This window comes from Boleophthalmus pectinirostris, unplaced genomic scaffold (genome assembly GCF_026225935.1).
Source record: "Boleophthalmus pectinirostris isolate CB_2022bp ecotype Guang Dong unplaced genomic scaffold, ASM2622593v1 HiC_scaffold_13, whole genome shotgun sequence".
Classification (NCBI taxonomy): Eukaryota; Metazoa; Chordata; class Actinopteri; order Gobiiformes; family Gobiidae; genus Boleophthalmus; species Boleophthalmus pectinirostris.
The window spans coordinates 1802270-1827457 of record NW_026571036.1 but is presented as its reverse complement, the minus strand read 5'-3'; the positions used below and the strand labels follow the sequence as shown (position 1 = coordinate 1827457).

General features: G+C 43.3%; 1 protein-coding gene across 1 annotated transcript; it reads left to right on the top strand.

Annotated features, from left to right (window-relative positions):
• Nucleotides 1-1029: 1029 nt before the first annotated feature.
• Nucleotides 1030-17485, top strand: LOC110175109 (60 kDa lysophospholipase-like; the record flags this gene model as incomplete). Its single annotated transcript, XM_055149176.1, has 16 exons — nt 1030-1100; nt 2503-2623; nt 2892-3017; nt 3095-3178; nt 8279-8405; nt 8495-8607; nt 12374-12559; nt 12640-12757; nt 14446-14453; nt 14485-14592; nt 14703-14798; nt 15087-15250; nt 15765-15851; nt 16399-16498; nt 16586-16653; nt 17275-17485. Coding segments are annotated over 15 exons (1563 nt in total), but the record flags the coding sequence as incomplete, so codon positions are not given.
• Nucleotides 17486-25188: the final 7703 nt, after the last annotated feature.

Below are 25188 nucleotides of genomic sequence, written 5' to 3'. Positions count from 1 at the left end.
GGTTATGTGTCCTTACAGCCTGTTTATGTTCAGCCAGTCTGTTTTTCAGTTTGCGTTTTGTTCGGCCTACGTAAAAACGACCACATGGGCATTCAAGTCTGTATACTACATAAGTAGTGTTACAATTAATGAATGTTCTAATATAAAAACTTTGACCTGAGTTAATGTCCATGAACGAGTTCGTCTGTTGTTCATGTTCACAAAAGGTGCAGTTCCCACATCTGTAGCAACCAGCCTTAGTGTCCAACCATGTCTTTTGTTTCAAAGGAGGGAGAGAACTGTTCACTCGTCGATCACTGAGCGTTGGGCTTTTCTAAAGGTGATGGTGGGCGTCTCTGGGAGAGCGTCTCTTAAGGTGCTGTCGCTTCTTAATATACTCCAGTTCTGTTTGATGTTTTGTTTGATTCGGTTTGCTTCAGTGCCATATTCAGTTACAAAATACACTTGGTTAGAACTCACATTTCTCTTTGGTTTCTGAGTCAGTAGTTCTTCTTTATTCAGATTTTTGGCTCGATTGTAGCTGAAGACAAAGTACTGTCTGTGTAACCTCTGTTTTTGAATCTACAGCTCATATCTTGAGCATTTTTTTCAAATTTAGATTCAGTGTGGCAAATCTGCCGTAGTCTTTGAAACTGGCCATAAGGGACATTCTGAAGCAACCATGGGGGGTGAAAACTCTCTGCTTTTAAAATTGTATTTCAAGATCAGTTACTTTTCTGAAAATTGTGCTATGTACATCCCCATCAAGGTCCTTATAAATATTTAGATCTAAGAAATGTATTTCTGATAACGAGTAGTCTAGGCTGAGTTACATACAGCACAGACATTTGGGCAGATGTGAGAGACATGCCAGGTACATTTATCACTTGTTCGTTCTCGTTCTGCTCCTGGTGTATCGGTACTGGCTTGTGTTTTCTTCTGCTCCTCCTGGTCTTGCAGTATTTGTGAAGTCTCCTGTCACCTTTCATCATGTCATATCTGTCTGTATTTGCTGTTCCCAGAGCTTGTCCCCGAACCCCAGGCACTTGAAAAGTTCCTACGTGGACTTTCCATTTTCAACGATCCAAACGCCAAAGAGACGACGACGCCCTGGTCCTACCGTGAGTTTAAACTTTTCTTATTTTCTATGTTTTTAGGCACATGTTTTCCTAAGCTTTAGACTGCAAGACACCAACAACCAAAATCTGAGTTGGATTTGTGGGATTCGGTGGTTTCATTTGTCGGTCTTCTCTGCTGCCTTTCACCTACTTTTTCCACATTTTGGGCTCATCTGTGATCATGTGAACGGGGCTGTTATGCAAAATCAGTTGCTTTTTCTTATAATATAATTGTACTTTAGTGTAAAATGCTTTAACAGTGCATTCACAGCAAACAAGATATGCATCTTGAAAATCAAATGTACTGTTATTTATGTTACAGTTTATCCAACACCAATCACTTATTTTTTACCCTTCCCATGGGCTCTGCCAAAAGCATAAGCATAATAGATTTTTCTTGCTTCATAAACTCACTGTGAGTTCTCCAGTTTCCAGAGCCTTCTGTAAAGGGCCTATATTTATGGAGTAAGAAAACTTTCAGAAATATCTTTGTGCATATTTGAGAAATCCATGTAGATTTGTCTGTAGATGAGCATAAAATAATAAACTCTCAAATGAGTCCATTTGTACAAAAAATGCATTGTGTGTATTTTATCCATCAGAATACAAACTGAAAAGTTACAACATCAAGAATTACAATCACCAAATCAAAATTTAAGATCATGCTTTCTCCAGTATGAACACGAATTCAGAGACGCGACTCTGGGGGTTTGGTTTGGGGAGCACAGGATCATCTCTGCTGTTCGCAGATGATGTTGTCCTGTTGGCTTCATCAAACCAGGACCTGCAGCACTGGGGCGGTTTGACCCGAGTGTGAAGCGTCTGGGATGGGGATCAGCTGCTCCAAACCCGAGGCCCTGGTCCTCGACCGGAAAAAGCTGGCTTGCCCTCAAGTGGAGGAGTTCAAGTATCTCGGAGTCTTGTTCAGGAGTGAGGGGAGGATGGAGCGTGAGATTGACAGGTGGATCAGGTGCAGCATCTGCAGTGATGCGGTCGCTGTATCGGACCGTTGTGGTGAAGAGGAGCTGAGCCAAAAGACAAAGCTCTCGATTTACTGTCAGTCTATGCTCCTCCCCTCACCTCTGGTCATGAGCTCTGGGTAATGACCGAAAGGACGAGATCGTGGATACAAGCGGCTGAAATGAGTTTCCTCTGCAGAGTGGCTGGGCGCTCCTTTACAGATAGGGTCACAGTAATCAATTTTGCATAATGGAACCTTTAAATGAAATTTGACCAACTTTCTTAGATTAAGTTCAATAAAGACATGATCCGATTTTCTTTCGAGGGACTCATGACCATGTGTTTGTGCTCTGTCATTTACACATCAACTAAAGCAGAATGTTTCTGATGATGAAATGAAATGAAATCTGAATGATGAAAATTGTGTGAAAATGTGTTTTTGCAGGCAGAATCAAAAGAACCCAAAGGCCAGTAGGATCGCCTACAAAATAGAGGAGTACAACCCGCTGCTGGACTCTTCAAACATCACTCCAAAGGATTGGGCCAAGATTGGAAAGGACATTGAGGTCCACATTCACATTCACACGTTCAGTTTATAAGCACAATACATTTGACATGTCTCTTGTTTAACTCTTTTTACAGTCAGCACAGTAGGAGATGTGTTTACCTTGTTGACGTGTTTCTGAAAGTTCTGAAGACGCTCGCATTCCAAACATGTCAATAAGATTAAATACATCTCCTATTGTATTGTCCCTAAAAAGAAGAGCACACGTGTACAAAAGAAGACAAAAGGAACAGTTTTGGATTATGTCTCTTGTTTGTGTTTTGTCTCAGAACAACTATATGGACTATGATGGGTTTGTGATTCTCCATGGGACAGACACTATGGCTTACACAGCCTCAGCCCTGTCCTTCATGTGTGAGCATCTGCGCAAACCGGTTATAATCACAGGTTCACAGGTAAATAGGATTTTGTCAAGATTTTTGGGGGTGTAAAAATCTCTCCAATATAATAACTTAAAATGGTCTGATTTCAGGTGCCAATATATGACGTACAAAATGATGGCATAGAGAACCTCTTGGTGGCGCTGTTGATCGCAGGAACATATGACATCCCTGAGGTAAAAAAAAAAAATTAAAAAGTTTATAGGAATTCCTGCATAATTGATCAAATGTATTCAAATATATTCTTGACATAACAAATATAGTTTATTAGCACAACAAAAAGAACCAAAGTGACATGATGGTATCTAAAGAGGTCACTGTTGTGTTTGTTGGATTATCTTATTCTTTGGACATGCTTGAATCAGGCAAGAACACGTTTTTGGCTTCTATGTTTCTTTTATTTTAACATGTGTGGCACAACATCACAGCGGCAAGATCCCGTGGAAGTGATTTTTAACAGGAAGTGAATACCCGTAAAAAATAAAACACTCACAGTACAAAATAAAGTGCATAATAAAGTTACAGTAAAATAATACTGTGTATGAGAACACAAATCTAACACCCCCTCTTGTCCTCATGCTGTTTGCTCCAAACTTGTATTTCCAAAGAACCATTTTTGAAACTTAACTAGTCTTGCTCTGGTTACAGGCTTTGTCAGTATATCTGCTGCCATGTCTTCTGATGGACAATACACAATATGAATCTTTTCCTCATTTAAAGCTTCTCAAATAAAATTATATTTTACATCAATGTGCTTTGACCTTTGTGTGTTCACTGGGTTTTTGGCTAGAGCGATTGCTCCCTGATTGTCTCCAAACAATGTTGTGCAAACGTACATCTTATTATCCATTCCATTTAACATTTGGGTTAAGTACATGTTTTCTTGTGCTGTGGCTGTGAGCCCTATATACTCGGCTTCACAAGTTGATAATGCCACTGTTGGCTGTTTCTTTGATTTCCAAGATATTGGTGGACCTTGTTTTGTAAGGGCAAAACAGTAGCCTGTTGTACTGCGTCTGTGTTACTGAAGATGCCCAGTCAGAGTCACTAAGGCTGTGTTCAGTCTGCAGCCTGAAGTGACCAAATTCGATTTTTTGGCTTCTATATGACCTGTATCTGATCTTTTAATGACAGTCTGAACGGCACAGGTCCGATTTTTTTCAAATGTGACCAGGACACTTGGATCTGTGCTCCTGAAACTGACACATATCTGATCTTTAACATGTGACTTCAGTGTGAACGGTCAGGTCACATTCATCCACCTACACGTCATCAACAAGACACAAACGTCACTATTCTGCACTGAAGTAGAGAAAACTGTTCATGAACTCGAAGCACATCTCCACTCACCACAAAACACCACCACCAAAAACCTGCTCCTTCTCCTTCTCAATCTCCTCCTTAAAACAAGTCAGTTGTTCATGTTGTGGCTCCGGTACGAGAGGAACTTTAAAATCTCCAGGTGCTCGATGCTGCGTCCATGTTTGTTCAACTTGTGTAAACACAGAGACGCTCGCTGCGGTTGACGTCGTCGTGTCTCCAGTGTCACATGTGGGACACTTTTGGACCGTTTAATGTTCACACTGGAGTCACATACAAGTCACATTTAACTGGAAATGTGAACGACCTCGAAAAAACATCAGATTTCACAAAAAAATCGGAATTGAGCGTTAAACCTGCAGACTGAACGAGATTTAGTTCTACGCTGTTTTTCTTAAAGACTAACTCATAGTTGTCTGTGCCTTTGACATATCTTAAGACATGTTTTGCCTCTTGCTTTGGCTGTGCCAGCGTTTGTGACAATTTGCTAACCACCCAACTAATGTCTGGCCCGGTGCAAGTGATGGCATAAATGAGACTGCCTACAATCTCCCGATATTTTCTTTGGTCAACAGTGTCTCTTTCCCTGTCTTCATCTGTGGCCCTGGGTCTGCACTCTGACATGCCAAAACGTTCAAGCGTTTTCTGGATGTACTTTTTCTGGTTCATCTTTATTTCATTAACTTTTTGTTCAAACTGTATACCAAGAAAATAAGATATCTTCCCTAAGTCTTTCATGTTGAATTTGGACCTCATTGTTTCTTTAAATGCTCTTAGTAAATCCACATTACTAGCAGCAATTATTAAGTCATCTACCCAGATGATGACGATTACAGTTTCATTTTCTATACATTTTCTGTAAACACAATGATCAGAGGGATTTCTCTCAAAGCTGTTTTGTTCCAAGTCATCATGTAAAAGCTTGTACCAGTTTCGGCCAGATTGTTTTAGGCCATAAAGAGATTTTCTTAACCTTTAAACCAAGTTCTTTTCTGACCCTGTTTGTTCAAAACCCTCAGGCTGATCCATGAATATTTCTTCTTCTATGGATGCATGCAAATATGCCGTCTTTACATCCATCTGGTGAACAATAAGGTCATTTTGAGCGGCTATCTGCATGAGAGCGCACCGATGTGATATTAGCTGTTGGTGCCAATGTTTCAGTATAGTCTATTCCTTCTGTTTGACTATATCCTTTTGCCACAAAATCTAGCTTTAAAGATTTTTCCCTGCTCATTTTCTTTTAGTGCATAAACCCACTTCCCCCCTACAGTGGTTCTACCTTCAGGTAATGTTGTCAGTTCATCTCTTCTGCCACTGCTTGTTCCCATCTGGAGGCCTCTGGGGACATCAGAGCCTCCTTAAAGGTTTGTGGAATCCCACATGCTGTTCTGTAACAATAATCAGTGCTTAGAGAGGTTACAAACTCATCTTTACAGTTAGATGTATAATCCTCCAAGTATTTTGGAGGTTTTGTTTCTCTTTTAGGATGGCACTGTTCTTGTTCCTCAATTTCTTTCGTGTCTGCACTGTCACAGTCCAGTTCATTTGTGTCCTCCTCCATTCCCTGTAGTGGTTCACTTAAATGAGCATTTACAGGTACAGGTGCTTTGTAACTGTGCAGATGTATTTCTGAGTCTGTGTTTATTGTTCAACTTGTTCAGCTGTGCTATTTTTGATAAACTTAACCAGTCTATGTTTTGACATTTTCCCTGTGTTTGAATATAAACCAAGTGCAGGACTATTTTTACTATAGCCAACAAATATTCCCTTGACACATCTAGGACCTAGTTTCTTGTGGTCATGAGTGTATGCATAGCACTTGGATCCAAATCTCCACAGTTTAGAGAGATGTGGCTTTTTGCCTGTGAGCGTCTGAAATGGTGAACTTTTGGTTCTGTTATTGTAACATCTATTTTGGATGTGAGCAGCATTTTGGATGGCATAAAGCCACAGGGCTTTAGGTAACCCCTTTTCCAACAAAAGACACCTTCCCATCTCAAACAAAGTTCTCCACTGTCTCTCAGCTGTGCCATTCTGATGAGGAGAATGTGGTGCAGATGTTTCATGTTTTATACCCTTTTCTCTTAATAGGGTTTTAAAGGAGCTGCTCGTGAATTCGGTGCCGTTATCTGATCTAATGCACTTGACACGTCCGTAAGGTGCACTGTCTGCTAGAAACATTTCAGTTGCCACTGTGGCATCACTTTTGTTTTTGAGGAAATAGACTGAGAGAAATCATGTGTAAATATGCCCACTCTGACTGCTTGGCTCAGTGGGTCCAGCTAAGTCTGTATGTACCAACTTTAAAGGCTCACATGCTTTTGCATCACTTTTTCTGTTTCTGTTGTTTATGAATTTGCCTTCTGTGCACACATTGCATTCTAGTTTTGCATTACCGATTATTTTCATTCCTTCTACAACATCAGGTAGCTTATACACATGGTAAATGGTCACATTTTTCTACAGCGCTTTTCCACCTTCAAGGTACTTCAAAGCTCTTTACAACAAGGAACCACTCACCCATTCACACATACATTCATTCACACACCAGTGTACGCAGACACTGTGGGCAGTGCACATCACTCACATTGCAGTGGCCTAATATTTTGTGCCATGTTTTTACATCACATGTCAGATTTATTTTATTATAAGATCCTATGTCATGAAATGCAGAGTTACTGTTTACCATTTTCAAGTAGTGGAGTCTGTTGTGTTCCTCAATGGTGAATGCCGTCCCGTCTTTGTTGATGAGCTCATTCTGTCCTTTGTTGAGCATCACTTGGGCTCCATGTGCTGTAGCAGCTTTCACAGAGAAAATGCTCTGTGGATAGGATGGGATGAAGAGGGCATGTTTCAGCGTGACAGTGATCCAGTGGCCTTGTACATCTTGGAGAGCGACGTTGGCGTCCCCCCTCTTCAACGTGACGTTGTTGGTTCTGGAGCCGTCAGCGAGTTCCATGTAGTGCTTCCCAGGATCAAAGGTCTCATCAAAATGTATGAACCTGTTGTTCTCTGTAATGATATGTGAGGTGGCTCCACAGTCGACCATCAATCTTTCCTTTATTATGTCAGTGGGTAGAAGTCTGTTGCTGACTTTAAACACAAAAGTTTGTTCGTCTTTCTTCTCTCCTTGTCTTTCAGCTATCTGCTCGGCATCATCCTTGTTTTTATTTTTCCTTCTACATGTCTCATCACTGTGTGTAGAGCTTCTATGGTGGGTACACCATTTTGGAGCAGCTTTTTGGGGACAGTCTTTGGCATCGTGTCCACGATTTCCACATCCATAACATGTGACTGATGTCATGTTTACCTTTATCACATTGTCTGCCTTTGGTTTATTTTCAAACTTTTCTGTTTCTTCGTAACTCTGAAGGTTGCTCTTCAACTGGATGAATGTTATATCCTCGTTGCTTTGGGCTGTGTGAAAGGCAAAAGGCCTGTAACTTCAGGAAGTCCCTTCAAAATCATGGCGATAATGAGGCCATCACTTATGACTTCATTAGCATTTCTTAGTGCGGTTACTGCTTTTTCAGCTCGTATAATATAGTCCGTCACGGGTTCATCTGGTCTCTTTAGAAGGGATGTAAGCTCTGTATACAGTGCGATGACTCTTGACTTACCCTTGCTGGCGTAGTGGTCTCGTAGTATCTTGAGAGCCTTTTTGCCGTCATCGGCTGCATCCTGCATGACCAGAGAGAGACTCTTATCATCAAGAAATTGTATTGTAAAAAATAAAACACTCACAGTACAAAATAAAGTGCATAATAAAGTTACAATAAAATAATACTGTGTATGAGAACACAAATCTAACAGTTACAATGACAGCAGAAGCCCTGGTGTCTTCTGTCAAGGCAGAGATTTGTGTTTCATGACATTGAAAGACAATTAACAGAGCAGAAAGGAGTTCAGTCTCTAATAGTTCTCCTTGTGTGTTGATCTGTTCTTCTCTTTAGGTGGGTTTATATTTCCATGACAAACTGTACAGAGGCAATCGTGTGACCAAGGTGGATGCTGAGAGCTTTGGAGCGTTCTCTTCTCCTAATCTGGCACCTCTGGTCTCCACTGGAGTGAACATTACAGGTAAGCCAGAGGGACGGTCTGTTAGATCAGACATATTTATTGAAAGTGTCCTGATGTGTGGAATTAAAGCCTCTGTCTTTCACTTGTAGTTAACTGGAACATCGTGTGGAGGGACAAATATCAGCAAAGGTTTCAAGTGAGCACAGAGATGAACCAAAATGTGGGGCTGCTGCGGCTCTTTCCAGGCATCACTGCCACCACTGTGAGTCCCTCAAACACAAGCACAGCACATCAGTAACTCCTGCACAACAGCAGATTTGTGAAAACACAACTGAATAATGCATATGGTCCTTTAGTGAACTGAGCATCTTTGAGTGTTTCTCTTGTCAGAGATTTGGCAACATCTGCTGTTCTATTGACAAATCAAGTCATTGTCATATGACACTTGACTTTTTCATAGAAAACAGAAAACTGCAAGTGGATTTGCTCCTCTCTGTCGTTCCAACTCCTCCTCCCTCTCCTCCATTTCCTCCATTTCCTCTCTTTTCTCCCTCTCTTCAATTTCCTCCCTCTCCTCCTTCTCCTTCCTCTCCTTCCTTTCTTTCTCTCCCTCCCCTCTCCTCCCTCTCCTCTTCTCCTTTTTTCAAACAGTGTTTAAGTGCGTGCACACTGTGCCAGTGTTCTCTGAATATGTGAGCTGCACATCTGTGTGGAAGAGTCTTTTAGCTACAACTGCTCAAAGGCACCCCTCCTTGAACCGCCACCTTATCGTGGTGGAGGGTTTGAACCCGAATGATCCCGGAAGCTCTGTTGTCGGGGGCTTCATGCCCCTGGTCACCCAAGGCAAACAGGTCCAGGGAGACGGGTCAGACGAAGAACGGTTCAGAAGCCCCTATAATGAGTACACCAGCAAGGCCAGTTAAGTCGCCTGGATTGGCGTCACCGGGACCCCACCCTGGAGCCAGGCCTGGGGTGGGTGCTCGCCAGCGAGTGCCTGGTGTCCGTCGCTCCTTCGGGCTGAGCCCGGCCGAGCCCCGTGGGGCCGTCCTCACGTGGGCCCACCACCCGCGGGAGGAGCCATATGGGGCCGGTGCAGAGAGATCTGGGCGGCAGTCGACGGCGGGGGCCTCGACGACCAGATCTCCGGACATGGAGACTGTGGCTCTGGGGACATGGAATGTCACCTCGCTGGGGGGAAGGAGCCTGAGCTTGTGCGGGACTAGATATAGTCGGCCTCACCTCCACGCACAGTTTGGGCTCTGGAACCCAACTCCTTGAGAGGGGCTGGACTCTCCATTTCTCTGGCGTTGGCCGCGGGGAGCGGCGGCGGGCTGGTGTGGGGGGGAGGGCGGCGGGCTGGTGTGGGGGGGGGGAGCGGCGGCGGGCTGGTGTGGGCTCATTGCCCCACAGCTCAGTCGCTGTGTGTTGGAGTTCACCCCGGTGAACGAGAGGGTCGCGTCCCTGCGCCTTCGGGTCGGGGACAGGTCTCTCACTGTGGTGTCGGCCTACGGGCCGAACAGCAGTGCAGAGTACTTGAGTACCCGGCCTTCTTGGAGTCCTTGGGAGGGGTACTAGACAGTGCACCGACCGGGGACTCCATTGTTCTCCTGGGGGACTTCAACGCCCACGTGGGCAACGACAGTGACACTTGGAGAGGGGTGATTGGGAGGAACGGCCTCCCTGATCTGAACCTGAGTCGTGTTTTGTTATTGGACTTCTGTGCTAGTCACAGTTTGTCCATAACCAACACCATGTTCGAGCACAAGGGTGTCCATAAGTGCACGTGGCACCAGGACACCCTAGGCCGGAGGTCGATGATCGACTTTGTCGTCGTGTCATCTGATCTCCGGCCGCGTGTCTTGGACACTCGGGTGAAGAGAGGGGCTGAGCTGTCAACTGATCACCACCTGGTTGTGAGTTGGGTTCGCTGGCGGAGGAGGAAGCCGGAAAGACCTGGCAGGCCCAAGCGTGTAGTGAGGGTCTGTTGGGAACCTCTGGCGGAGCCTCTGTCAGGGGCTGGAGATATGGAGTCCAAGTGGGCTTTGTTCTCGGCCAAGCGTGCTGCAGCCCGTGTGGTCGCGGAGGCAAAAACTCAGAGCTCTTTGCCTCAAGTGGAGGAGTTCAAGTATGTCGGGGTCTTGTTCACGAGTGAGGGGAGGACGGAACGTGAGATTGACAGGCAGATCGGTGCAGCTTCGGCAGTGATGCGGTCGCTGTATCGGACCGTTGTGGTGAAGCGGGAGCTGAGGCGAAGCTCTTGATTTACCGGTGAGTCTTCGTTCCTACTCTCACCTCTGGTCATGAGCTCTGGGTAGTGGCCGAAAGGACAAGATCGCGTATACGTGCGTATAAGTGCTCGAAATGAGTTTCCTCCGCAGGGTGGCTGGGCGTCTCCCTTAGAGACAGGGTGAGGAGCTCAGTCACACGGGAGGAGCTCGGAGTAGAGCCGCTGCTCCTCCACGTCAAGAGGAGCCAGCTGAGGCTCGGGCATCTGTTCTGATGTCTCCTGGGCGTCTCCCTCGGGAGGTGTTCATGTCCCACCGGGAGGAGGCCCCGGGGAAGACCCAGGACACGCTGGAGGGACTATGTCTCTGGACTGGCCTGGGAACGCCTCGGGGTCCCCCCGGAGGAGCTGGAGGACGTGTCTGGGGTGAAGGAAGTCTGGGAGTCCCTGCTTAGGCTGCTGCCCCCGCGACCCGGCCCCGGATAAGCGGACGAAAATGGATGGATGGATGCTCAAAGACACACAACTGTCCAGAGTTTGAGTGAGGCTTAAACCTTTCATGCCTGTGCCAAAAGTATCGGTGGAGGATCAGATCTCTCGAGATCATTTTTCCCCATGTGCACAAAACCTCTTGGCAATTTCATCTCCCGAGATCCCATCCATCCCATCCCTACCAACGATTCATACTAACATCAGTCTTTATGTGGCTAGTTTTCTCCTCCTTTCGCGTTCATGGAAACTCCCACCACAGCTCATCCCACAGAGGGTGAAGGGAGAATACGAGGCCTGATCGATCCCCCTGTAAAGAGGACGATTCACATTCTAGTCATCAGCCTTCCACATCATCTGCCATTGCTAATCACTGTTGGGCAAGTTACTTCAAAACTGTCATGTGTTATTTATGACTTGTTACTGTCATTTCCAAGTCATTTGTTACATTACAATATCACTGCATTTAAAATGGAAGAGATTACACGACTACTGCAGCACTTGAACTTAACTCTCACCAAAACAACTGTGCCAAGATGCTGAACTTTTGCACCGTATATGGACTAAACCAGGACTAAACCAGTTTTAAACCTGGACTAAACCAGAACTGAACCAGGACTAAACCAGGACTAAACCAAGACTAAACCAGGTCTAAACCAAGTCTAAACTAGGACCAAACCAGGACTACCCCTGAGAGAACCCCGAGCCCGTGGAGCAGGGTGTCCTCAAAGCATGATTGGGTGTCAGCTGCTCTTAGTCTTGTGGAACATGGAGTTCTGTGTCGGTCCTTTCACCCGCGGTCACCTGATGGTCTACGCGGGGGCACCTCTGGGCCTGACCCCACATTCAGAACCGCAGGTTCACAGATGGTGTTTCACCACTGCTGATATTGCGATAATTTTTGTGAATTTGGATGAAGAAAAACGAAAAACCCACCACTTCAGTCCAGGTTAAAAATGCATTGTAATGCGCGTTACTCACAGTGCCCAGTAAAATATTACCATTTTTTACCTGTAATGCCACATTACTGTGTTACCACAAAAAGCAATGCATTACAGTAATTTGTTACTTTTATAACACGTTACTCCCAACACTCCCAACACCAACCAGAGAGAGATAATGCGTGTGGAGGGGGTTCCAGATGGGTGTTTAGGGGACTGGATGGTGTAAGAGGGTTTCAGGAAATATAATGTGGAAGAATCATTTGTTTTAATCCTTGAACAGTTGAACAGTCGGCTGTGGTCTGTACAGAGATGACCAAAGCAGCACTTTACTGACAGAACGCAGTGAAACCTCATGTTCATGTCTCTTTCAGGTCCGGGCCTTCCTCCAGCCTCCGATAGAGGGAGTTATTCTGGAGACGTACGGCTCTGGAAATGCCCCAGACAAAGACAAGGCACTGCTCGATGCGCTGAAGGAGGCCACGGACTCTGGGGTCATTATCGTCAACTGTACACAGTGTCTGAGGGGAACTGTTTCCTTAACTTATGCAACCGGGGCGGTATGGTCACTTACAGAAACTGCTCTTTTATCCAACTTATCCAACTAAGGAACCATGATTTCATTCTTTTCTTTTGGTAGGCTTTGAAGAAAGCAGGAGTGCTTCCTGGTGCTGATATGACGCCTGAAGCTGCACTGACAAAGCTGTCCTATGTGTTGGCAAAGAAAGACTTGACTCTAGAAGAAAAGAAATGGGTATGTCCACCCAATACTTTTTCAACTTTCAGCCAAGAAATGCATTTGTTTGCACATCAAAAACATCAACTTTATTTTATGTTATGCAGTTGGCTTGATTGTGTTGGTCCAGAACAGGTGAGAAAATATGCAACTGAAACCAAACACTGCAAATGTGTTTTTAAAAAAGTACTGTATTCTTCAGACTATATGGCTCACTTAAAATCCTTTAATTTTCTCAAAAATTTACAGTGCGCTTTATAATCTGGTGCATCTTATGTATTAATTCTGGTCGTGTTACTGACCTCGAACTGAATTCATGTGGTACACAGCGCTCAAACATCTGTCAAAATGTTTTAGTACGACTTTGGTAAACTACGAAACCTCACCTCTTGATGGATTGTAGGAGCATTACGGCGACTGTAGTCAGGAGCCTCACGGAGTTAAGGGCAAATTATAATTTTGCGTTGATGCACACTGCCGCCATCATCTTATCGTCGTTGTTTTTGATTTATGAGTCTGTGTCGAGGTCGATGCAGCATGAAGTAATTCACCTTTACAATGTTAGGAGACTACGATTTAAACCTGCCGTTTGTGTACCTTAAATACTCAAAGAGCCATTTGGAGCATCTCCCACAGAAAAGAAAAGATTTGTGGGAGATGCTCACAAAACCCTTTTGACTGTAAAATGAGGAGAACACTGCAGATCATTTTTTTTACCTGTGGCTCGGTAAAAAAGACTAGAGACACGCCTCCTCTGGGGGCACCAAAGAGCCGACTGCAGAGGCGCAGGACACACACAGACTAAACCAGGACTGACTCAGGACCAGGACTGAACCAGGACTAAAACAGGACTGAACCAGGACTAAAACAGGACTGAACCAGGACTAAACCAGGACTGAACAGGACTGAACTGAACCAGGACTAAACAGGGACTGAACCAGGACTGAACCAGGAACCAGGACTAAACCAGGACTGAACTAGGACTAAAACAGGACTAAATCAGAACTAACCAGGAGTGTCGGGACAGGTCCAGAGGTGCGTCCACGTAGTTTGTCCGGTCACCACGGACGAAAGGACCGCCCAAGATTAGTCCAAGATTAGTCCTGGTTTAGACCTTGTTTAGTCCTGGTTTAGTCCTAGTGATCTACTGATGTTAAAAGTTGCCTCAATTAGGCCTGCAGGAAGTTGGAATTTATTTGCTGTAGCAAAAATCTTTTATGAATTCACTTTAAAAAAATATATATATATATATACATATATATATATATATATATATATACATATATATATATATATACATATATATATATATATATATATATATATGTGTGTATATATATATATATATATATATATATATATGTATATATATATATATATATATGTATATATATATATATATATATATATATATATATATATATATATATATATATATATATATATATATATATATATATATACACACACTACTTTACCTGCTCTAAAGGGGAGGCTCACATTCACCCAGTTTGAAAACTCCTGCTACAGAGAATATTTGTCCATTCATATACACACTATGTGTACGACCTGCAGACGTATAATCTCTGAAAAGTTTCACATGAACCATCTCCAACACACACACACACAGAACAGACTCACCATCAGCAGAACATCCCTCTGTCACAGAAGGAACAATCATATTCCACTGAATATCATCTCTGTATGCAGTGTTCAAAGTCATGTTGTGTTTGTAGATGATGATAAAAGAACCTCCGAGGTGAGATGACTGACGCTGCAGGTGAACCTAAGCTGTGCCTGAGTGACAGTCGTTTCATCCAGGCCATTGCCAAATCTCTGAGCCTCAGCTGCACCGAGGTGAGAGCCGGGGCTGGAGCACTGAAGCTTATGAGCACTTACAAGTTTGAATCTGTGCTTTTTGTTTTACAACGTCTTTTATTTATGATATTCCACTGTTTTGTGTGCAGGAGTTGGGAGCAGTCCGTGATGCCCTGACCCCCTCGCTCGCCTGTGCTGCTGCTAAGACTGGAGACATTGAGGCGCTCGAGGCCTTAAAACAATTGGTACTTCATTCACATCATTCAGACTGCAGTTATTTCATGAAAAAGTGTTACTTTCCAAATGAGGTCATGCCTTCATCTTGGTCATACATTTTTGTTTTTTTTCCTGATTCGGACAGAATGTTGTTGAATGTTTTATTTAATACATTTTTGAATCAGAAGTTTACAAAATGGGTTGCAAGTCCCATGTGACGATAAATGCCAGATAGACAAAAAGAAAAAGATAAAATGAAACTGAACATGAAGCACTTCTTTGTTTGTCTCCAGTCACATGTCTTTTTTCTGTGACAGGGCAGCCATTTGTTTTTCGGAGACTATGATGGACGGACGCCTCTGCACGTGGCGTGTTGTGAGGGAAACCTCAACGCAGTGCAGTACCTGCTGAGCCAGGGTGCCACAGTGCATGCTAAAGATCGCTATGGAGCCACTCCCCTGAGCAACGCAGTACACTTTAGGTAAGACCTGCGACGCCTCCTGCGGGTCACTAGCATCTGTAGCACTTACACTTTGGTTAACACCAGGGATCATGTTAATGACTCTTTCAGGTGCATCTTTCCTCAGACGACTACTCCCACTGAAAAAGGGAATTCAACTGTGAACCCTACAGAAAACTAACTCACTGACTGTTTTCAGACTTAGGCTAGTGCAGACTTTTATAAAGCATGTGTGCTTTTATTCAATGACGTGGCCAAACGTGTGCACCAGGACTCCTCTTCTTCAAGTGCAGTTGGGCTGTGTTGAGTGGGTGGTTTATTATGAGGGTGAGGGACTTGACACAACATGTGAAAGAAGAGTTCTTTCTCATGTGTAGAGTACACACCTGTATATTTATTTTCTTTAACATTGCTGTTGTTCTAGTCCAAATGTCTTAATCATGTTTCAAGTTTATGAGAGTAAACTGATTTTATTCTCTGTTTTCTTTTGAATGGAAGGTGACGACTAACACTGACGTAAACTTCTGAATTCTAGACACAAGGAAGTGGTGGAGTTACTGAGGGAGACTGGAGCTCACTTGTCTCGTGATGAACTGGATGAAGCAGGTGTAGAGCTGTGCAGGTCTGTCCACAGTGACCCTTCTACACAGCTGGTGCAGGCCTCACCTGTCGTCCTACTCAAAGTGGAGGAACTCTGCTTAGCAGCACATCTCAGCATCTCTGTGTATCTCTGAAGTCCGATAACCTGCTCATTTTATAGCATCCAAAAATGAAGAAGAATAATTTCAATCCCACCTGCTCACAGGAAGAGCTCAAATAATGGCTTGGACTCTGCCACTACTTACTGTAGTTATTGTAACATATAAAACACAGGAGAAAAAAAGTAACTGGATCAAAATTCAACATTATCATCCTTAAAGCCACATCATGTTATAATCCAGCAAAAACTATTCAAATTAAAGCATCAGTTCAATTATGTGTTGTTTTTTTTAATCTTTCATAAGTCATGAAACACATGCTTCTTTTCTGTGACTGAGCCTGCCTCTCCACAGATCTGACATGTAACTTGGCCTGGGGGTATGCCACCTGCATGTCTCCATGGAAATGTTTTGTCCATGCTGCCCTGTTCTGCAGTGTGGTGTAAAACTTTGTCTTTTTGGCTTTGTCAGCCTGGCAGCCAGCGGTGACTTGGAGGGTCTGAAACTCTGGATCCTCGCTGGTGCAGATTTGACCAAACCAGGACCTGATGGACAGAACGTCCTTCAAGTGGTGTGTTAAACATTAACACAACTTTGGAACAGTAAAAGAAAATGTGCTCAACATTTTCCTGAGAGGCGACTTTTCTCATTGTCACAGGCTCAGTCGGCTGGACAGAAAGAAGTGGTAGCAACTTTTTCCAGCTGCTCATGAGCAAAAGAACCAAGGTAAAAGAAAGAGTGGGCACATAATATGGGTGGACTTGTTACTGATGAACTGTAAAACATGACAACATTTGCATGAATGTTGACTTCAAAATCAAAATTATTGCTCACCAGTTTAGTTCTTTTGAACGTCTCCAGTGTTTGCATTTTTAAATGTGGATTTAGCACAAAGTCCCATTTGTGTGAGTTGAGGTTTTGTGGGTGTGGACATACATCATAGACTGAGGTTCACTGGTCTCATCATTTATTTTGATCAATTCTTTTTTCAGAGCAAGGTTTAGTTTGTTTTCATGCCTGACTGTTTCAACTGCAAGGGTCTGAAGTCCAAACTGTCACTTATGAAAACAAATTCGACCTTGGTCTGAAAAAAGAACTGATCAAACGAGAGTCATCCTACATACATCCTACAGTTAGAAAGAGCTCACCTCACCCTTTGTTTTGTGTCCAAGCCTCGTCAGATCTAGTGTGGTGGCCTCTCATTCCATTTGGTGAATGTTGAAGCTGCAGCCTGCCTCTCAAAGTGTCAGACTGTGTGTTTTGTCTAGTCATGGCAGTTTTAACGCCCATGGACTAGTTTCCCATTTTGTGCTTTTTGGTAACGTTTTACTTCTGTTTTTGTCTTAGGGGATCAAGTTCATCGTATCAGGACTGTGAAACCCCACAGGACCATGCCACCTTTCCAGCCACTTTGCAGTCTTCCTTCCCAGCTTCATTTAGCAGTAAATCATGAACATGTCCACTGTCCCTGGGCTGTCATGGGGCTTTGAAATATATATAACCTAACTTTGTGCATGCCAAATTTATCTTACTTTACTCTGCCTTGAATAAATGATGTTTTCAAAACCATAATTTGTGCGTCTTGTCGTTGTTGTTGGTATTCTCTGGTTTGCAGGTTTGAAATAAATCATATCTTATATCATTTATGTAAATATGTGTTCTTTGGGTCTGTTTAACTGTGAAATTGTAATTTTGTTTTTGGGTAGAGAACAAAGAAATGCTTCATATTCAATTAATCATTATCAAACTTTGTAAAATCAATACTTTTGAATCGGCACAACCCAGCAAGTGAATGTAGGATGACATAGTCAACTTAACCCACTAGATAGTGCCATATGACTCTATATATAGAATATATCTATATATTAGATGGCAACTAAATGTAATCCTGATAGAACAAATGTGTAAAAAACAAGTCAAAATGCTGTTTACAACCACTAACCCACCAACACACATTCCAGCCCAAAGTGAATAGTTCATGTAGGTTCATGTAGGCAAAGCATTTACTAACCCAGGACATATAGTCAGGTGATCTGCAGCAGATCCTGACCCTGACAGGTGAAAGTACCAGGAACTCCCCAAACTTGGAGCGCCGTTGGAGGATTGGTAAAAACATCTCATCAACATTAAATAAAGCACAGTAACCTGTTGGATGTCCAAGTCTGCCATTTTTCAAAATGAAAACAACAGATGCAGAGGGCATCGTGCAGCTGCAGTCGATCCTTCTGAAATGTACAAAGACAGCAAATGTACTCGTACAACCAATTTCCCAAAAGTGAACATTTTAAAGGAGAAAGTGTGTGTCATGGAGCACAGACGAGTGTGGGATGTGTGGAGTGACGTCAGAGACTGGAGCTGCAGCAACAAACCACACACACCTCACATTTAAACTGAAAAGAATATGAAAAAGATGTGTGAGAGGCTCTGAAACTAAAGGAAATATATACAGTCATTATGAGATAAATATAAGACTGCAATGATAATAAATCAAATAGTAACAAAAATACATTTATCATCAGTCATGAATATATTTAACTATATTAGGAGACTGTACTGTCACCACTTCTGTTTACTCTGTACACGTCCAACTTTAGATAAAACTCAGAGCTGTGTCACCTGCAGAAGTACCTGTCAGGAACAGTGATGAAGGGGAGGACAAGCAGCTCTGAGGACTTTGTGGTGCACGGCGAACCACCTTCAACTGAACACTGCAAAGACCAAAGAGATGTTGGTGGACTTTAGGAGGAGCAGGCCACAGCTGCTGCCTGGGATCACTGAGGGGGACACTGTGGAGGTTGTAGAGAGATAGAAAAAGGGCGTACATCTCGACCACAGACTGGACTGGTCTGAGAATACAGACCTGCTCTACACAAAGGGACAGAGCGACTGGACTTTCTCAGAAGGCTGAAGTCTTTTAAGATCTGCCAGAAGTTCCTGCTGATGTTCTACCAGACACTTATCTCCAGTGTCCTCTTCAGTGCTGTGGTCTGCTGGGGAGGAAGCCTCAGGCAGAAGGACATTGTGCAGTTGGATAAGCTGGTGAGGAAGACAGGATTTGTAGTGAGTCCAGAGCTAGACTCACATCTGTGGCTGGAGAAGAGGCCCTAAACAAGCTCCTGTCCGTCCTGGATATTTTTGTTTGTTTGTTTTGGTCAATAAAGCTTATTTAACTATTTTGTAAACAACGTAATTGACATAAATATGATTACCAATCAATAGTCACTCATATAGTTGCTTTTTGTGGTTATGTTTGAATTTCTATAATGAAAGTGACAGAGTTAGTCCAGTACTACGTGTCTTTCAGAGGCGGCGCTATCATTAGGTAAAAGTAGGCGGCCGCTTAGGGCCCCTGAACCTGGAGGGGCCCCCAAACAACTGCCCTTGTTATTACCACTCATGGCCGAGGCCTCAGAGCAATTGGATTTTCTCTCAGTATGACATTAGTCATACCATAGTAAACCAGGACTGAAACAGGACTAAACCAGGACTAAACCAGGACTGAAACAGGACTAAACCAGGACTAAACCAGGACTGAAACAGGACTGAAACAGGACTAAACCAGGACTAAACCAGGACTGAAACAGGACTAAACCAGGACTAAACCAGACTGAAACAGGACTGAAACAGGACTAAACCAAGACTGAAACAGGACTAAACCAGTCCTGGTCACTTTAAAGTCTGCGCACCTCCGGTCCTGGTCCCTGTTTCAGTCCTCAGTCCAGTCCTGTTTCAGTCCTGTTTAGTCCTGGTTCAGTCCTGGTTCAGTCCTGGTTTAGTCCTGGTTTAGTTTTCAGTCCTGTTTCAGTCCTGTTTCAGTCCTGGTTTAGTCCTGTTTTCAGTCCTGGTTTAGTCCTGGTTTAGTCCTGTTTCAGTCCTGGTTTAGTCCTGTTTCAGTCCTGGTTTAGTCCTGGTTCAGTCCGGCATGGCAGTTTAAGTCAAAGAAACGGGAAACGGCCTTTATCGTTTTTTTTTTTTTTTTTTTGTTTTTTTTTCAATTATTAATTTAAACACAAAATCGAAAACTGAAAAACTAATCGTTATCTGTTTTTTTTTTTTTTTTGTTTTTTTTTTTTTGGTTTTGGACACAAATAATGAAGAAAATTGTTGTTTTTTCGTTTTCTTATTTTTGGTTTTATTTTGAAAAACAAATGAATGAATAATACCCGGAGTGAGAAGCTCGACCTGTGGAGCCCAATGGCACAGTGGCAGAGTGGTTAGCGCTCTGCTCAAAACAATATGGTCTCCGGTTAGATTCCTTTGTTCTCCCTGGTTAAACACATTTCAGATAAATGAAGGAAACTGCTGTGTAATTTGGACTGGATTTTCAAACTAAAATGGTTTGATGGTTTGCACAAATTATCACCATTTGGCGAGTCTGGAGTTAAACACGTCACAACTGGACATCAAACTGACCCTTCACATTCAGAGTGTTTCTTCCCTTTTGTTCAGGTGACAGAAGTGGACTATGCAGCTCCTGGGCAGGTCAAACATGAGGGAAAAGCTCCAAGTCTCAGATTTACAACCAAAAACTCACACTGACAAACACGTTACAAGTTCTTCTATCCAGGGTTTCAAAATGTACAAATATTCTTCATTTGAACAAGTCACAACCTGCAAATGCACCGATCTCTGAAATCTGGGTCAAATCTGTCCAGCTATAAACTCTTCACCTGCATCTTCTTATTGTTACAGAGATGATATCAGCTACAAGGACATGACACAGAGACATAAACATGCAAGACTAACAAAGACCATCTTCTGCTCCTCTTGGCCACTCTGATTTTATGAATGAAGCTCCTCATTTGGCTCACAGACAGACAGACAGACAGACAGACAGATAGATCTATCGATACATAGATATAAATGTGTTTCTCACCTTACATGCTGGTTGGTCTCTCACCCTCATCCAGCTCAGGTCGTCTACCAGAGGCCTGGGAGTCTGAGAGTTCTGTGCAGTATCTTTGCTGTCCCCAGTTCTGCACTTTTCTGGACTGAGATGTTCTGTTGTTTTTCCTGCTGTAGTCGACTCGGGCAACACTGATGCCTTCACTTTCCAGACTTTCTCCAGCTCTTCTCTGAGCTCCTGGTATTTTTCTAGTTTCTCGTGTTCCTTTCTTCTGATGTTTCCGTCTCTTGGTGTTGTGATGTTCCACCTCCACGGCTCTGCTCTGTTTCTTCTCCACCTCCACTATGTCTGGATGGTCCATCTCCATCCTGTCAGTCTGTATCTGAAGTCCCACAGGATCTTGGCTCGGTTGTTCTCCACAACCTTTGGAGGTGTTTCCCACCTTGATCCTGGGGTCTCCAGCCTGAACTCTGCTCAGATGTTTCTGTGACTGTGGCTCCACTTGGTTCTGTGGCTCCATGTTTGTTTCCCTGCAGCATCTGACACCTGCAGTTCTGTGCTGGACTGTGTCAGGAGACTCTTTGCACAGTTACACTGTGGCTCTTGTCTGGTAGATCTGGGCCTCTGTTGCTCAGGTGGGATGGCTGCTCAGGAGCAGAACCTGCAGGATGAAGTCTCTGTGTGTCCTTCAGATCCTCTCAAGACACTGGGAGGATTTCTTGATATCAGCCTCTTCAGTTCTGTTCTGGTGGTTCATGTCGGGGTTTGTTCTGTCATGATGGTTCCTCCAGCTCCTCTTCCTCTGGACCCCACTGTCTGAGACCTTCTCTGAGCTCCTCATCTGCCGGGGCCTTGTCCTTGATGTTCTCAAGGAGCTTGGATGTTTCATCCTGGACAGTGGTTCCACACTCACTAGTCCTCGGCCTCCTTCCTTCTGGCCTGCGTACAGTCTCAGGGAGCTGGATTTGGGATGAACCCTCCATGCAGGTCAGGAGCTTTCATGTCTTCACATCTGTTAGTGGAGCTGTTAAGGACCAAAATAGTTCACTTTTATGGTACAAGCATGAAACTTTTCCAGATGACCAACACCGCCAGGACTGATATTTCTGGATGTGGAACCAAGTCTAATTTAAACAACTTCGGATCTTCCATGCGGTGCAGCCGCTGAGCGGAGCGGCGCTTTCATTCATAAAATCGATCAGCTGATTTTACTCCTCACTGCGCGTGCGTCAAGCCGCTTTCGCCCTTTGATGTCGCCGCAATCGCCAATCCACAAACAGCGATAGCGATGAATTCTTCTTTTAAATCCTTGGAGTTTCAGGATTATTTTGTGACTTGTTGTGCCCTTTTTGTCTGAGGAGGTTTGTAACTCACGTAAAAAAAAAAAAAAAAAAAGCACTCGCGGAGATCCAGATCTTCTCCTCTCCAGTCTCCACGGGCACTGCCTTCCCCCGCCCTGCTCCTACAGGTGACAAGATCTACCTGATCACAGGAGGAGGGGAGATCAGGATGAACTATACAAAATTCTATAATAAAGAAAAATGCAGTTTACTTTTATATAAAAGGTATCAAATTAATAACTTCTTAAATAAATATAAACTGGCTCCAACACGCTCTGAGCAACTGCCACAAAGATGCAAGAGGCATTTTTTTTTTCAGATGCCCCCTGAAGAAACATCACCAAACTCTAGTCCGGAGACAATCGAACAGAACAAATCCAGTTCTACCACCTGTGGAAGAAATGGAACGGAACGTAATCAATGGAAACCTGGAGCCCAAAGTGATGCAATCCCAAAAAACTGCAACTTGATTGTTACCTGCAGATGCAAGAATACAGCCATAATTAAAGTAAGTTAGCACTTCTTTCTCTAAACTCCTTATCTCACACATTAAACACAACATAAAATCCTGATGTGTGACTTTTTGTGATTTTTGCAGTGACTCCAAGGAGAATGGTTAATGGTTAGTGTCTCCTAGAGATGGAAAGGCAACTTCTTTGATTTGTATTTTTGGATTCATAACAATTCTTATTTTGATTTCCAGTTTAAGACTAATTAAAATGTATTTTTTCTAGGGCCGGGCACATTAACGCGTTCACTTTGCGTTAACTAATTAAGTCATTAACGCCGACAATTATTTTAACACCGTTAATGCAGTTTTTATTATTTATTTATTTATTTTATTGTAAACGTTTGTTTACGCGGGTTCGGCCTCGGGCTCCGGCTCTGAGCTGAGCTTATTTCTTTAGTTCAGTGCTGGAGTCACTGATTTACCCAGATTCCACTGGAAGAAAAAATGTGATTGGTCCATTTCCATTCCATTATATTAACCCTTTGTTTCCTAAGAAATATCAATTCAAGTTTAAAACACGGATCTAGAAATTATTACTAGTGTCGTGTTCATTACTCACAGCATAAAAAATATTCAATAAATATATTAGTAGTACAAACGTCCATTCAATATTTTTTCTTGAGCCTTTACTGAACACCTTGAAGGATCTGAGGTTCAACTGTGAAAGAAAAGCTGTTTACATTTCCAATAAAAGTCGCTATACTCTACTTTTTAATTCATTAATTGGTTTTGCGTATAACATGCGATTAATCGCGATTTAAAAAATTAATTTTTGCCCAGCCCTAATTTTTTCATATGTGATGTGCTTTGTTACCTCTATCCCATTTAGAAAAAAAAAAAAAAAGTTGTCGGGTGGTGGAAGGAAAACTTTGAGGATCTCCTCAGTCCCACCATCGTGTCTTCTGAGGAGGAAGCAAAGGCTGGGGTGGGGGACTCAGCCATCACCCTGGCTGAAGTCACTGAGGTTGTGTCAAGCTCCGGAGGTGGATGAGATGAGGTCCTGAGTATTTTAAGTCTCTGGATGTTGTGGGTCTTGGCTCACACGTCTCTGGCGCGTGGTGGTCGGGGACAGTGCCTTAAGACGGGGGACCGGAGGGTGTGTTCCAACTCCAGGGGAATCACACAAATCATCACAAAATCCATCTTGGCAAACAAAATATTCTGAATCAGCACCCTCAAATTATGTAAAAAAATGGTTTACCGACTTTTTCTCAAATTTGCTTGTCTCTTGACAAGTTTTTTATCCAAATTACTGTAGCTGGTCAGACCGAAATCATTCATATTTTTCAAAATGTAATTATTTTCATTTTATAGTCAATAGCCTTTTGAGTGTCCTTAATCTGTGACCTGTGATCTTCAGACCTCATGGACACTTGGAGAGCGTCTTCTGCTGCTCTTTACACAGAGGACACACTGTTCCTTCAGTCTGACGCAGCTTGAGCCTGGAGTTATTGTTTAGATCACGTGGCCTCCGTCCATCTCAGTTCGTTTGATTGTTCAGACCCGTCGCCCTGAGGATTTCAGACCTCCAAACCACTGGACCTGTGGACCGCACCACGATGAACATGTCCACCCTCCTGGTCGTATGAGCACATTACACAGAACAGCTTGATTGATCAATTTAGACTCAACACATAAGTTTCGATAACTCTTTTAGTTAACTCAAACTTTTATCTGATCTCCAATCTTTAGACACCAGCTCAGACAAGCCTACACTCATTTGCATATTTCATATTTAAATACTTCTGTTTAACTTGGTCAATAAATCTTCATAAACCACAGTTTGCTTTGCTGAATAGTGATGTTATTTCCAGTTATGGGTCACTGATATGGACAAGAATTTACAAACCTTCAGAACAACTGTTTAATTAAACTTAGATAATTAACTTTGATAACTGGTTATACTGGATTGGACTGGTAATATTTCTCAACTCTTACTTCTAGTCAAAGCCAAACACTCAAAGTTCACAAACCCCCTCTCTAATACTAATACATAATGTTGTTGCTGTTTTATGTTTTACCTTCTATTTATGTTCTGTAACTGCTTTTGTTTTTGAAGTGCTGCAAGTAAAGTTGCATTGGACATTATTGAAGTAGTGAGCCAGCTTTTGTTTGTCAAAAATACAGAGGAATTACTGAAAGTGCAGTAGATCTAAATGACCATGCTAGAATTTTTTTGTCAGTAAAAACCTTAATTTTTATATTAAAGATAAAAACGATCTCCTGGGGGACTTCAACGCCCACGTGGGCAACGACAGTGACACTTGGAGAGGGGTGATTGGGAGGAACGGCCTCCCTGATCTGAACCCGAGTGGTGTTTTGTTATTGGACTTCTGTGCTAGTCACAGTTTGTCCATAACAAACACCATGTTCGAGCACAAGTGTGTCCATCAGTGCACGTGGCACCAGGACACCCTAGGCCGGAGGTCGATGATCGACTTTGTAGTCGTTTCGTCTGACCTCCGGCCGCGTGTCTTGGACACTCGGGTGAAGAGAGGGGCTGAGCTGTCAACTGATCACCACCTGGTTGTGAGTTGGGTTCGCTGGCGGAGGAGGAAGCCGGA